The sequence below is a fragment of the Malurus melanocephalus genome, unplaced genomic scaffold, assembly GCF_030028575.1.
Source record: "Malurus melanocephalus ecotype Western Australia unplaced genomic scaffold, MMel_1.1 scaffold_43, whole genome shotgun sequence".
Classification (NCBI taxonomy): Eukaryota; Metazoa; Chordata; class Aves; order Passeriformes; family Maluridae; genus Malurus; species Malurus melanocephalus.
The window spans coordinates 974,283-987,151 of NW_026623275.1; the positions used below are offsets into that span (position 1 = coordinate 974,283).

A 12,869-nucleotide genomic window follows, 5' to 3' on the forward strand; every position below is an offset into this window, starting at 1 on the left:
CACCAAAAAAACCCAAAAAAAACCTAATAAAAAGCTTTATTACTCCACAACATGAGAAAACTTCACTGTAAATTTTTTTTCAGGTAAACTTACTTTGCAGTGAATACTTCAGTTACGCTGTATTTTCAAACCAAAAGAGGGCACTGTCCCTCCAGGATTAAAGGACACAAAGACTGCTGTAYTTCAAAATTTGTCTCTTTTTAAACCCCTTTAAATATATCAGTAGGTCTAATCAAATGACCTAAACAAAACACATTTCTCCCTGCAGATTTATCTTCTGTGTATCCTTAGATCTTCATGACTTCAACAGTATTACCATTAGACTAAATAAGCAAAATGCTTTGAGTACCTACAAAGCTTTGATAATCCAAAGTGAGAACCAATTTATTTTGCTGGAAAAAGGGACAGTCAGTATCTTGCAATATCAGATTCAGTCTCTGAGAATAATGTAGCATTTTCCAATAACTGAGAGAGATTGATAMAATTACCAGCTTTAGACTCATGAAAAAAAAAATAGGAGAAATTATTAACAATGTTATTGGATAAAACTGTGACTGATTTGAACAATCAGTGAACTAACACTTAAAAATCAGAAATTGTGTTAGATATAATGGACTTCAGTGAAATCTTCCAAATTTTAAATTGTTTTAACAGGSACTTTACTTTCTTAATATGCTGCCTGCTGCCTTTCATGAATACCTACTATCCAAAATTTGCCTGATTATGCTCTTCCATTTCTAAAATTCTTCCTATTCAAGTTTCCCAAGAGTGATTTAAAGCCCAGTTCCTTCCTTTTCACCACCTACTTTTAAACATAGATGCAGATACTGGAAGTGAAACTGTATCATTTAACTACAGTCAGGCACAAAATGAAACAGAGGCTTATCCGAAGTGGCACTTCAAAGGAAGAGTCACTAGTTATTGTAAGTGAAAACAAAAACTAACGGCTCCTTGGCTGGCAAAACACATTCCCCATGGAGCAATCCCTCTGCATCCACTATAATTTCTTTTAAGGTTTTGTACTTTTATTGGCACTGAAAAGACCCGAAGCAGTGTTTATCTCTCTTGATTTATATCTACACACAGGGGGTTTTATTCCATTCTATCATTTCTTTGAACTTTAGAACCTCCTCATTGAAAACAACTGAACTTTTATCTTTCACAAATGATGAATGCCAGATCTTTTTCCTTCTACACATATAATGTTTCTATATTAATTTCACATCACTGTTTCTTAGAAGTCTCACATGCTCATTAACTTAAACTTACATAGCCAGCAATTTTCTTATTTTTATTACTCAGACAAAATAAGTTATACTTTTAAATGCACTCTGCTAATTTGTGTTCATGTTTTATTTACTGCACAGACAGGTGGACTACATGGTAAAATGGAAGAAGAAACATTAGATACAGTGTCAGACTACATTCTGTGTTTCACTTAGATGATGACTACACRTTACATAGCAGTTTATGATCTGTTCCACTGAATATGATTACCTCCACCTGGATATTTCTTTGCTCGTTCCTCAAAGAACCATTCACCAGCCTTCACTTTCACATCTCTGAAAAACAATCAAAAGAGATTTGAATCGAAATGTTTGCAAGTGCATTTCTTCAAGTGCTCGGTAACCATGTACCAATCCAACATTCTTTCTCAATCCTACCATAMAACTAAGATTTCATGACTACTCAATCCATTGACTGGTTTTGCTGCACAACAGTTTCATGGCCCATCTCTCCATTTTGTGGAGACTACCATCAGTTATATTGAGGTCTTACAAAGGCAGCAGGAYTCACAGGACCAGAAAAGTAATGATTAACAAGTGCAAAATTAGATGAGATTTAAATAGCTYTGTCAAGATCAGATTTTCAGCAAATCTTACTCTTGCTGAAGTCTGCAATTYGAACTCACCCATTATTAAAGAGACTAAAAAAAAAAATTAACTAAGGATAGGATTCTCTRGATTCTTCAGCCTTCAAATTCTTACCTATCTTATTAATTTTTATATGACATATATAGTATCTGCCTTCTTTGTGAATTTTGTGATGCTTATTATAAGATGAAATCTCACTGCAAAAATTTCCTCAGGGCAGGCACTGCTAAACTTTATTCTCTATCYAGTAGTTAATTTTCTTTCTATAAAATTAATCTCTTTATTATCATTGCCTCTGCAAAAATTGCTTGAAACTCRAAACAGCATACAAACAGTAAATTCATGTAGGGCCTACTTTCCTTAGAAGGCAGAATCTCTAAACACAGGAGCTATAGTGATACCCACCAATGGTCACACAATCAAAACCCTTGGGTCTGCTATTTCATACCTCATCGTATTCTATGCCAAAACAGATAAACCATAGATAGGATGCTTTTTGTTCTTGCTGTGGCTTGATTTTAAAGCCTTTACGCATTTACATTAATTGCTTTTAAGTAGCAGTGCAGAATATTAAAAAAAAAAAAAAAACAAACAAAAAACTACCCTTGTAGACTAAAATTTATTTTCATACCTAATCATAGACCCTACACATAACCAAACACAGAGGAGTTAGAAAAATAGGTTTAAATAACTTTAAGACAGGATACTTATTTTGGAAGGAGATCTATTAAATAATAAATGTCTGAAATCTCTGTCTACACTGGATCTTCAAGGGCTTTGCATTTGCAGTGCCTTGATTTTCAATGTTAGCCTTCCCTGTATTTAGTCCCACTACTCCCTGGTTATCTTCCAGAGTTCAATCTCCAGTTCTGCACAGATTCATGTGATAATTAAATATACCCAGAGAAGTTTTTGGACTCCATTCCTGTAGATGTTCAAAGCCAGAGTGAATGGGACTCTGAGCAATTGCTCTAGTGGAAGGTGTCTCTGCCATGGCAGGGTGGGTGGAACCAGATGATCTTTAAGGTCCCTTCCAACCCAAACTATTCTATGATAATTAGACTATGCACAGAATAAAAAAAAAAAAAATCTGAAACTAACTTTAAAAAAAAATAAAGAGTGTAGTGAGTTAAGATATAACCAAAAGTATGAAACAAAKCTGATAAAGAAACTTTGTCAGGTAAAACAGACCAAACTCCTCCAAAGCAAATGTCTTTCCACACTCCTAGAAGACAGGATTCCTTTAAAAAAAAACAGACTATACCAACCCAATTCACATGAGAAAATGCCTCTTCCAGGTGAAAGATATAAACTTTGTCAGTTCACAAGGCTTGCAAAAGTTCTTATTTTGTAAGAAATAAAAAGTTTGCCCATCCCTGCAYGCTCTTTCACTGAGATGTTTAAGGACATTCCTTACAAACATGACTCAGTATCTAGGGGAGAACCTCAGTAGTGTTGCTGTTTGGTTCAGGAAAAAATTACTGTAGTGATAAACAGAACTCAAAATTACAGTAACTTCGGTCTTGAAAATCACCTCTTGCCTTTCTTAGACATCCTATTTTCCCCTCAAGAGGATAAACAAAATGTCTTGAGTAGCAATTACTACATTGCTGCACCCCCTACCCTTCTTGAGATTTGTAGCTTTGATGTAAAGCTCACTGAAGGCAAGGGAAGAAGTCTGACTGAATTTAATTGACTTGACTTTACAACTTAAGATCAAATGTGCTCTCTCTCCACTATAAAGAGAAATTCAATGACAGCTGACATATCCATCTGCATTTACAAGATCAAAAAAGATAATTTCCTCAAGGAAAAGTAAAAAGGTCTTTTMATTAATCTAAATAATGTTTTCCTGKCTTTACCATTAAATATCTGTACAAGCTTATGAAATAATTAAGGGTGTGCACYTAATTGCACACACAAGGCAGCTTAACAAACAACCACTCTCTATAGGGGATTTCCACTGTGGCCACCAAGTAACTGTAAACTAGGTTAAAACAAGAGGAAGTGGAGAGGGGTATCTAGAGGAGGATGTAGAAAGTTAACTTTTTAATTTTTAGTTTAGTGCATATAGTTTGAAATACTGCAAAACACATGCACCAAAGTCTGGTAAGTGTTTTGTATCAAGCATTAATAAAGCTGATCTACCTATTTTGCACATTAGTTGATAAATAACTTTAAGATTCAGAAAATATCRTGTTAGTGATAGTTTATAACTCTCTTCCAAAGGCTAAAAAAATTACTTCAAGCTAGTACAAATTTGTTTAACTTGAGACCAATACCCTACCTTATATTTCYCTCTATTTTAATCCCATTTTGGCAYCTGCCAAGGGCACCGAGTGGTGGATTAATCTTGTGTTCGCATGAAGTTAACCTCCAAATCTTCATCTGTTGTACAGGGATATTCATCACCCAGCAAAGATTTTGAATAATTTCCAAAATTATCATGCTTTGCCTACATACTATTTTCCATCAAATGTGGAAATATATCTAAACCATTTTGCTTAGAAAGATTGTAATGAATAGAATGGACTATGAAGGAATATTTTGATATTAAAAATAGTAYCAATACAGTAAAAGAAAAATTGTTTCCTGCATCCTCAAATACAAAACAAATCTGACATAGTAAAAGAAAAAAAACCAACAAATTCAAAGTAAACAAATTTGGACTTCTGAACATATTTGAACAAATCCTAATAATGCTATCATTTGGTTTAAAACTTTACTTCAAATTACTCATCAATCCAGGCTCCTCATTCCTGTGGTAAGAGGCAGAAAATAGTAATTAGAAAATTGTCAAGAAATTGTCTATACTACATTGAAGTACAGCACCTTTACAGCAATTTGTGAGGATGCACTGGTTCAATACAAGTCAGAGAAAGAYGTTCTCTCTATGGCCCAGAAACTCATGACTGTTCCTATGCTTTGCTAYCATCTTTGTCACACTCAGCACCTCTGACCTACCCTGACAATACATTTTGCTAAGCACAGGAAGTTAAATACCAACAATGTGATGTACAATACAAAGTTTCCATCCATTTCAGTGTTACCAGGGCTTCAGCCAACATTTTCATTACACTAGAGGCTTTGATTCATTAACTGTTTAAGCAACAGATACACAAAACCAGTGGACATCCATTGGATGACTAGTTTAAGCCAGCAAAATTCCTTACCCATGAGCAAAACAAATGGTGCATTTCCAAAGGCCGGGGTTGAGGCAGACACGGCACTCGGAGCACACCCGATGGCTGCATCCATTGCACACGGCTCCTCTGTTCATCAACAGCCCCAGTGATTTCTGACAGCGAGCACAACATCTCTCCTGGTAGTCATGCCTCACATTTTTTGCCCCTTTCCAACGAAGTTGCTGCAGCTGCAGTTTCATTTTTCTAATCCCACAGGTAAAAAGAAAAGAAAAAAAAAAAAAAAGAAAGAAAAAAAGAAAGAAAAAAATTACATAGGACAAAATCCTCATGTAAAGCACAAGGTTATACACTGGTTGTGCAATGCCATTACTAGTGGGATATATGTCCTCAAGTGTGACCTCCGTTGAGCCCTGTTTGAAGACATCCACACACAGCATTTTTGGATTATGAATGTGTGACCAGAACCGCACATGCTAACAGAAAAATAGCTTAGTATAAACGGGATTTTGTTGATTTCAGGCCCACTCAGGGCAGGGCCTGAAATATTGTATGCTAKTGATTATGCATTCACTTACAAAAACTGAGACTAAATGGTGCTCCCTTCTATTTGATTTTTTTACCATATTTATCCAAGAATCAATCATTCTACCAAATTTAAAAAAAAAAATCATAACAAATGCATCATCTGAAAGTTAAAAAAWCAAACCAAAACAACACACCAGCCCAAAATATCAAAACCTCTCCTGGTCATTAACTTTGCCTCCGTTGCATGTACGAGTAATCAACRTCTGTTTTTAATTGCTAGTAACATCATCAGCAGTTAAAAGGGATCTCCTAACCCATTCAGACTCTTTATATAACCCTTCACATAATTATTATTGTAAACAAACAAAAAAAAACCCCCACACACCAAAAAAAACACAACTAAAAATAAAACAACACCAAAAAACCCCAAACAACAACAAAAAACAAACACACCAACCAAAAAAAACACACACCAAAAAAACTCCATGAAAACATGAATAGGGGAACAGCAGATACCTTATTCTTTCCTCCTCTGTTTTCCTCACCATTTGGTCACGGTACAGGACTTCCAGAACAGCCTCCCGTTCCAATTCCTTAAGGAAGTTCAGATTAAAYTCACAGGCCATTTTTGCTAAATTTCACTGTTTCACTTGTTTCATAGACTCCTGTCCTCTGTGTTCTACAACATCCAGAATGGTTGTCTGGGTGCTTCTTAAGTGCTTGGGCTGGTACTTGACTGGTGAAATGCTTCACTGTGTCATACCCATGAAAAGAAAAGGAACTGTGTCTGTCTCTGGACAGATCATCACTTAAGTGCCTCTGCTACCCAAGTTATCAAGGTCACAGCAGTCTTGACTTTTTCAGGTCTTTTAACTTCCTTTTCTTTTTTCCGCTGACAGTGGTTCCGAAAGAGATGAGAGCTTGAAGCAATGTCTCAGATTGGGCTTGAATTGGCACCAGATGGATGGACAATTGTCAAGAGATGATGTAAAGGAGTGGCAGAAATGGTTTGGGTTTCTTTATTTGGTGTTGTAGGTTTGGGACTTCTGGGCCTAGTGAAAAAAAAAAAAAAAAAAGTCTTCTCACCTCTTCAAGGTACTTCAAATAATACGTGAAGAACACATCTTGCTACACTCAAAACTTTCATGCAGTACTTCAGATGCAGGAGAGGTGTTAAGACAATCCTGGTTTTCAGAGAGTCTCACCATRTTGTCCATGAATACTCAGGCACATACCTTCATTTTTTTTGTACAGTCAACATAAAACAATCAATAAAAAAGATTAAGTTGGTTTTGAACACAAGCTACAAGTCCTATGAATGTCATACTGCTTGAGACAAAATTTTTGAGAAAAAATATCCCTTTTTAATCTTAGTTTATTGAAAAGACAAAGACATCACAAGACTAATAGGAAAGACAACCTCTAAGTGACTTCCATCAATTACCTACGTCTGTTAAGCCTAGGTAAWYAGTTTGATACCAAATAGTGCTATTRTCTTTCCTAATACACAGAAACACCAAAAAGTTAATATACACATTTTTTCCAGCTCAGTGCACTAACAATTTTGGCCCCAAACCAATAAAATTAATGTACAAATACATGAGAAGTATAAAATTAAAACAGAATCACAACTGTAGTTTAGATAGATTCTGTGACCTTCACTTTTGCAAAACCCCCACCAAAATATAAAATTATTTTAATATACTTTGCAGCAAAGTCAAGAAAGAAAATGATCATTCAACCTAAACCAGCTTACACAGCACATTTGTTTTCAACATTACTGCCTAATGTTTAGTGCATATTACTAGAAATGTAWGACAATTCCATTTATGGTAAACCAATATGAAAAGTGTAGATATGAAAACTGGTTAAGCATTTCAAACTTAGCCTGAACTGAAGGCACACAGTTAGGTTCTTGGCAGGAGGTGTAGACAACAGGACAGAAGGGTAAAGCTTTCCCAATGCAGTTACTGATGCTTCAAACCAACCCCACTCAAACAAAAAAAAAAACAAAAAAAAAACCAAACCCTCAAAAACACCCACTAAAACTTCAGATATAATGACAAYGTATTTTTGTCAGTGTGTCAGTGCATGGAATTACTTTACATATAGCTAGCCCAAATCAAGTCACTTAATTTTCCACCAAAAATAGCAGAGGGTGAATATGTGCATTCATAAACAGGTTGCATTCCATTCATGTATGGGTTTTTCTTTTGTGAAACCCTTCAACAGACACCAAAGGCACAAAACATTTCATAGAAGCTTTGTTCAAGAAGAAAAAAATTAGTTTCCTGTGGAAACAAATGAGACAGAGATAGGCATAATCATGTTTTATTTCCTTAACAACGGCAATTTCACAGGAAATTACTCATTTGAAACATTAAAAGCCTGACAATTTTTTTTTAACACAATATATGTCATTTTCAAAGACCCCTGTATCCTTTACCTGCTTTCATCTTTTACCTTATGAACASCTCCTGGGATGGATGAGCATGTTTAAAGCCACCAACTCAATTTAAGTCAACACAATCTAAAGTGCAGTCAGAACAAACTCTGAGAGCTCTGCCCACACAGGATAGCAAAACACCCATTACAGGGCAACCTACATTTGTCATAAACTCCTAAGACTTTGGCCATGTCTAGAACGTCATCAGAAAATCTCACTAAAGCACCACTAAAAACTAGCAAGTGCATGACAGTCAATACTAAGTGCATCCAATAAAACTGCTCTAGTGATCTTACAGAAATGTCTTACAGAGCTATTAAGAACATGCCACCGTAAAACAGTTACTAAGAGCAACACCTGCAGTTAAGCACAGAAAGAGTTGCTATTTAATGTCTCTGAAATTCTTTCAAAAAGGACTATCTCTCTTGTTCACAGAAGAGCACAAAATTTTCTATACTATAGAAAATTTCTATATTTTCTATCAAGCCTGTTTGGGCAAATGGGTTTCAGATGACACACTTCAAACCAGCTACATTTCAAACGCTATTCCAAGCGATAAATGATAAGTACTGAATCTAATGCCAACAGTAGAATAGCAGGGTGCYAACAGGAACAAGGTTGGAAAGGCTAGGATCATCTCCTGGTACAAGCAACAGAACAAACCTACCGCAGAGCAAAGGGCAATGGGGCCCTCCATCCTACAGTATCTGCACTATGCAGAGAGGGGAAAAGCCACCCATGACTCTCTCACTATTGAGCAATATCATCACACTCTGCAGACAGTAAAGCTTAAAGTAACACCACACAGCCACCAGCTATAGCAATAKTGCACCTGAACATCCCTGCAGTTGTTTTTTTAACGGTCATAGGTTTCAACTCTGACAATCATTGTGTTCTGTCAATATATCTTGCACACCCAAAGAAAAAGCTACCTCATCATTAAGCTAGATTTTGAGTTAAGAAAAAATAAAGTATTGCAAAATATCACAACCTCCAAAATGGAAGATAGTCCTTGGCCCCGCAACAAAATTGAACTTGCAATCATTTCAGAGAGATGTTAAAATTGGATTGAAAAGCTCTCTACCATTGTGAAATAACTTTTTTCTTACACCAAAGCTGTCTGCACTAGAGTAATTTTTTGGCAGTAATGAAGAAGTGYTTCCAGTAATGACCCTCTTTGACAGGAAAAAAAATCTCCAGAGATGCCCTCCTTTCATGTTTACCCACTGAATCCAGCTAGTTAGCTGTTCGACAAAGTCAGCTAACATCAAAGCTGAGAATCTTCTATGTAAAACCAAAAGTAGCAGCAACTCCTTTAGTAAATACCACAACACTTCTTTTTCAGCACCGAGGTCACATAAAATATTCTGTTCAAGCATTATTTTAAATTATGTAATTTTCATTATTTACTACTACATTTTGTATTTAAATTAATGGAGCGTCATGCACCATGCAGATGGATAAGTAACTTCTTGAAAATATCATAAGAAATCCCACAGCCATTGTAAGCGAGAAGGGCTGACCAATGTGGCTATGCCTTAGGAGAGAGAGACRTGCATGCACAGAGTGCAACCTCAAAAAAAAAAAACATGCTTTTTTTCTATGAGGGTAAAATAGTATGTAGTTATGTTGCTRAAGATGAAACAAAAGGCCTACCTAACAATTAGATTAAGTTTGCAAAAATAGCTTCTTTTCTAATCATTTAAATTTTAAAATGCCTGACTTAGCAAGCTTTTCCTCAAAGCAATTTTACATGTAATGTATTATTGATCTCTGTTCAGATCCTTAAGCATTAGTAAAATAATGACAATTAAATAATTTTAAATTAACAGATCTTCTAAATCACAGTCTTCATTGACTTGAGATAATTAGATTACCCCATCCATTAGCCCAGAAGATGGATGCAATACATCAGTAGTGAGGAACAGATTAAGAAAGTTCAGAGTAAAACCAGTCTCAAGAGCTACTGCAATTTGTGGCTATYTTCTATTCTGTTGAGACCAATCACATAAATTCATTCTTAGTGAAGAAAATTAKAAGTGTTGTTTTGTACTACCTGGCTGCAACAGTTTAATTTTCAYATCCCTGCATGTGCACATGAAAATTATTCAAATTCTTTGATAATGGTTTACCAAAATTAAGTCTGTGATATTAGTAACATCCACCTCTAGAACTAAGAGTTAAAATAAAACCAAATAACTAAACTCAACACAAACAATTAAGTTGCAGGTGTGGTTTTTCCATTAAATCCTTTCCASTTTGAAAAACACCATGCCAGTAAGTAAAAATGCCTCCCCCTGTGCTATGTCATAAGGAATAGAGTAAAATKATGTCCTTACCTCTTCAGCAGCCASTAAAGAGACACCAGGAAGTAAACTGCTTATAAAAGATGAGCAGCACTCTCATTATTTAATTACCTTCCCTTAAAGAAAACTGGTGGCTGTTCTCCACCCCCTTTCCTTCCTTTGGGCACYGATACTGCTGATGTGTGCTCAGAGGAGCACCCCAAAACAGCTAAAAGCAAATGCACTCAACAAAGAGCTCTAGCGTTACAACAGCTTTGGCCAGGTCTCTGGGGTTTTTTTACCAGTAACAAGCAAAGAAAAGGTATTTTTTAATCTAACATTAAAAGGAGACTCAGCACAAGGGACTACAGAAGCTGGCTGATAAACCAAAATATGCTTAATCTTCAAGCCACACACAGGAAGAGATGTGGCTTTGAGTTCTATATAGTTTCTTTTTCTGACACCATAAATTCGAAAATGCTTCTAACCTCAATGTCCCCAGGACTTGCACAGAAAGCTTTGTGTCATTAACAGTTCTTTCCTGGAAACAAAAGAGTTTTCTATTTAGGTCTGCATGATAAAGCAATTGGTATAGATAAAGATTCAAGAGAATGCAGATTTTATGCATTTACCAAAAAAAAAGAAAGCTATTTTACCTCACAACTGGAAATCTGACCTCAGGTAACAACTGGAAGTTAAAACATTGTTCAGATTGGGTATCCCACATCAGTCTATTACAGAATTCAAGTAATGAAGTTCAAAATTACAYCCCAATTATTTCTAAGCCTGGAGRGAGGAGCAGGGTGGGAAGAAGAGGCTATTCTTACAGGTCAATATYCTTTCTTGTTCCCAGCTCTTCCAAACTGTGTAAACAACACAGAAGCCCTTCTTAACTGTTTCAGGTGTTTTAAGATTCCTGATTTCTAGTTAAAATTAAACAAAGTACAGTAATACTATTCACCTGTCAAAGTCTAAGAACTTGCTTTTTATAACCTCATTAAATTAAATAGGTTCAAACATTTCCACCTGTGTATGTTAACTTTGATCACCTTTCCAAGTGCATCATGGACAAGAAAGCAATTGCTGGGGGAAAACAGATATTCACGTCTGCACCACATTTGGATAATTTGGGATTTAATTTCAGGCAAAACTTTAAGWGACTAAGAGACCAGAAGTAGCCTGAGGATTTTAACTACCCACGGTGACAGATAAGTTGTATCCCAAATCCAGGCTGAGGAACATTAACACCACCATCAGCTTTCCCTTAATATTTAATCAAAGCCTTAATTGCCACATATTTAACTCATTGTATTTTTCCCTCTCGTCCCTGGACATGGAAAACTGCTACAGTATTTTATGTGTGCTAAGAACATAACCACATACATGTTTATAAAAGCCTCTTATGCTTTTGTTCAAACAAGCACCACTTGTTCAGTCCTCCCATAGYCGTCACCTTTTTGTTTCTGCTTTCTGGAAGCAGCAAGCACAAGACTTGGGCTGGGGCTGAGAATGTGCTCAGCATCCAGACAAAGTCCCACCATATTCCTTGGGGGATAGGTGCCAACCAAGCCACAGGGTGCCCACAGGGCCCCAAAGTGACGTGCCTTGTCAGGGTCTCCTTTTTCACGAGAAATACGAGGCAGAGCCTGACACAGGACTGGAGATAAGATCAAAACTGATAAGTCAGCACATTCAGGCCCTCTCAACCTTCTTGAAATACAATCCCTAAAAATCCCTAAAATTGGACACGGTACTCATTGTGCAGCCTTACTGCAGAGAGGGCAACAGGAATGCTGCTTCCCTCATCCTAGCAAGCTCTATGTCTATTTTTTTTTTTTTTTGCATTTTTTTTAAACAGCACCATACAAGAAATTGAGATAAATTGTACCTAAACACCCCTCTATTATCTATGGAATAGCTACTGAGAGAGCAGGTCCTGCACTTGCAGAGCAGGTTATTCCTGCCTCCATATAGTCCTTCCCACTTGTCCGAGTAAGTTATTTTTTCCTCCATCCAGACTCTTTCTGCAGGTCATGCAGGCCCCTCTGAGCATCTTGCACTGCCTGGAGCAGCTCTCAGGGCCTGSTAGCATCAGTGATTTAAACAACCTGCACACACAAAACATCCAGAACTGTGACAAGTGTGCCTTTATTTCCATTGTCCTGATTCTTAYTGTGTCTGCTAAAAATAATGAGATTTGCTTAGAACTGTAAGAATTCAGATATTCTTCTGTGGTGGGCTGACYYTGTCTGGATACYWGAYRCCCACCAAAGCTGCCGGTTGGGCTGGGCRGAAATATAAAAAAGAGGCAGGGAGAGTTTTTCTGTTTTTATTTTTTCAGTTTGTGACACAAGCAGGCCTTCTATTCAAGCTATTTCCAAAAACAAGACGCAAATCCTCCTTGGGAAGCAGAGGAAGGACCTCTTGGATAGCTGAACGAATGCCAAACTAGCCGCATGAAAAGCACAGCCATGCAAGCAGCCTCCTAGTCTCTTTCAACCACAGGCTTTGGGATGTTTCACAACACCACAGCGGTCCCTCCGAGCGCCATCTCCCGTCCGTGTCCCGGCCGCTGTCGCTATGGAAACCGCGC

At 36.8% G+C, this 12,869-nt stretch overlaps 1 protein-coding gene across 4 annotated transcripts in view; it reads right to left on the reverse strand.

Annotated features, from left to right (window-relative positions):
- SYTL3 (synaptotagmin like 3) overlaps positions 1-6,594 on the reverse strand; it is a 29,534-nt gene extending 22,940 nt beyond the window's left edge. For all 4 annotated transcript variants that reach the window (XM_057364841.1, XM_057364839.1, XM_057364840.1 and 1 more), the window contains exons 1-3: positions 6,062-6,594; positions 5,048-5,263; positions 1,498-1,562 (exon numbers count right to left, since the gene is read on the reverse strand). In XM_057364841.1, coding sequence (XP_057220824.1) covers positions 1,498-1,562; positions 5,048-5,263; positions 6,062-6,171 — 391 coding nt within the window. In that variant the 5' untranslated portion in view covers positions 6,172-6,594. The remainder of the gene's footprint in view (positions 1-1,497; positions 1,563-5,047; positions 5,264-6,061) is intronic.
- Positions 6,595-12,869: the final 6,275 nt, after the last annotated feature.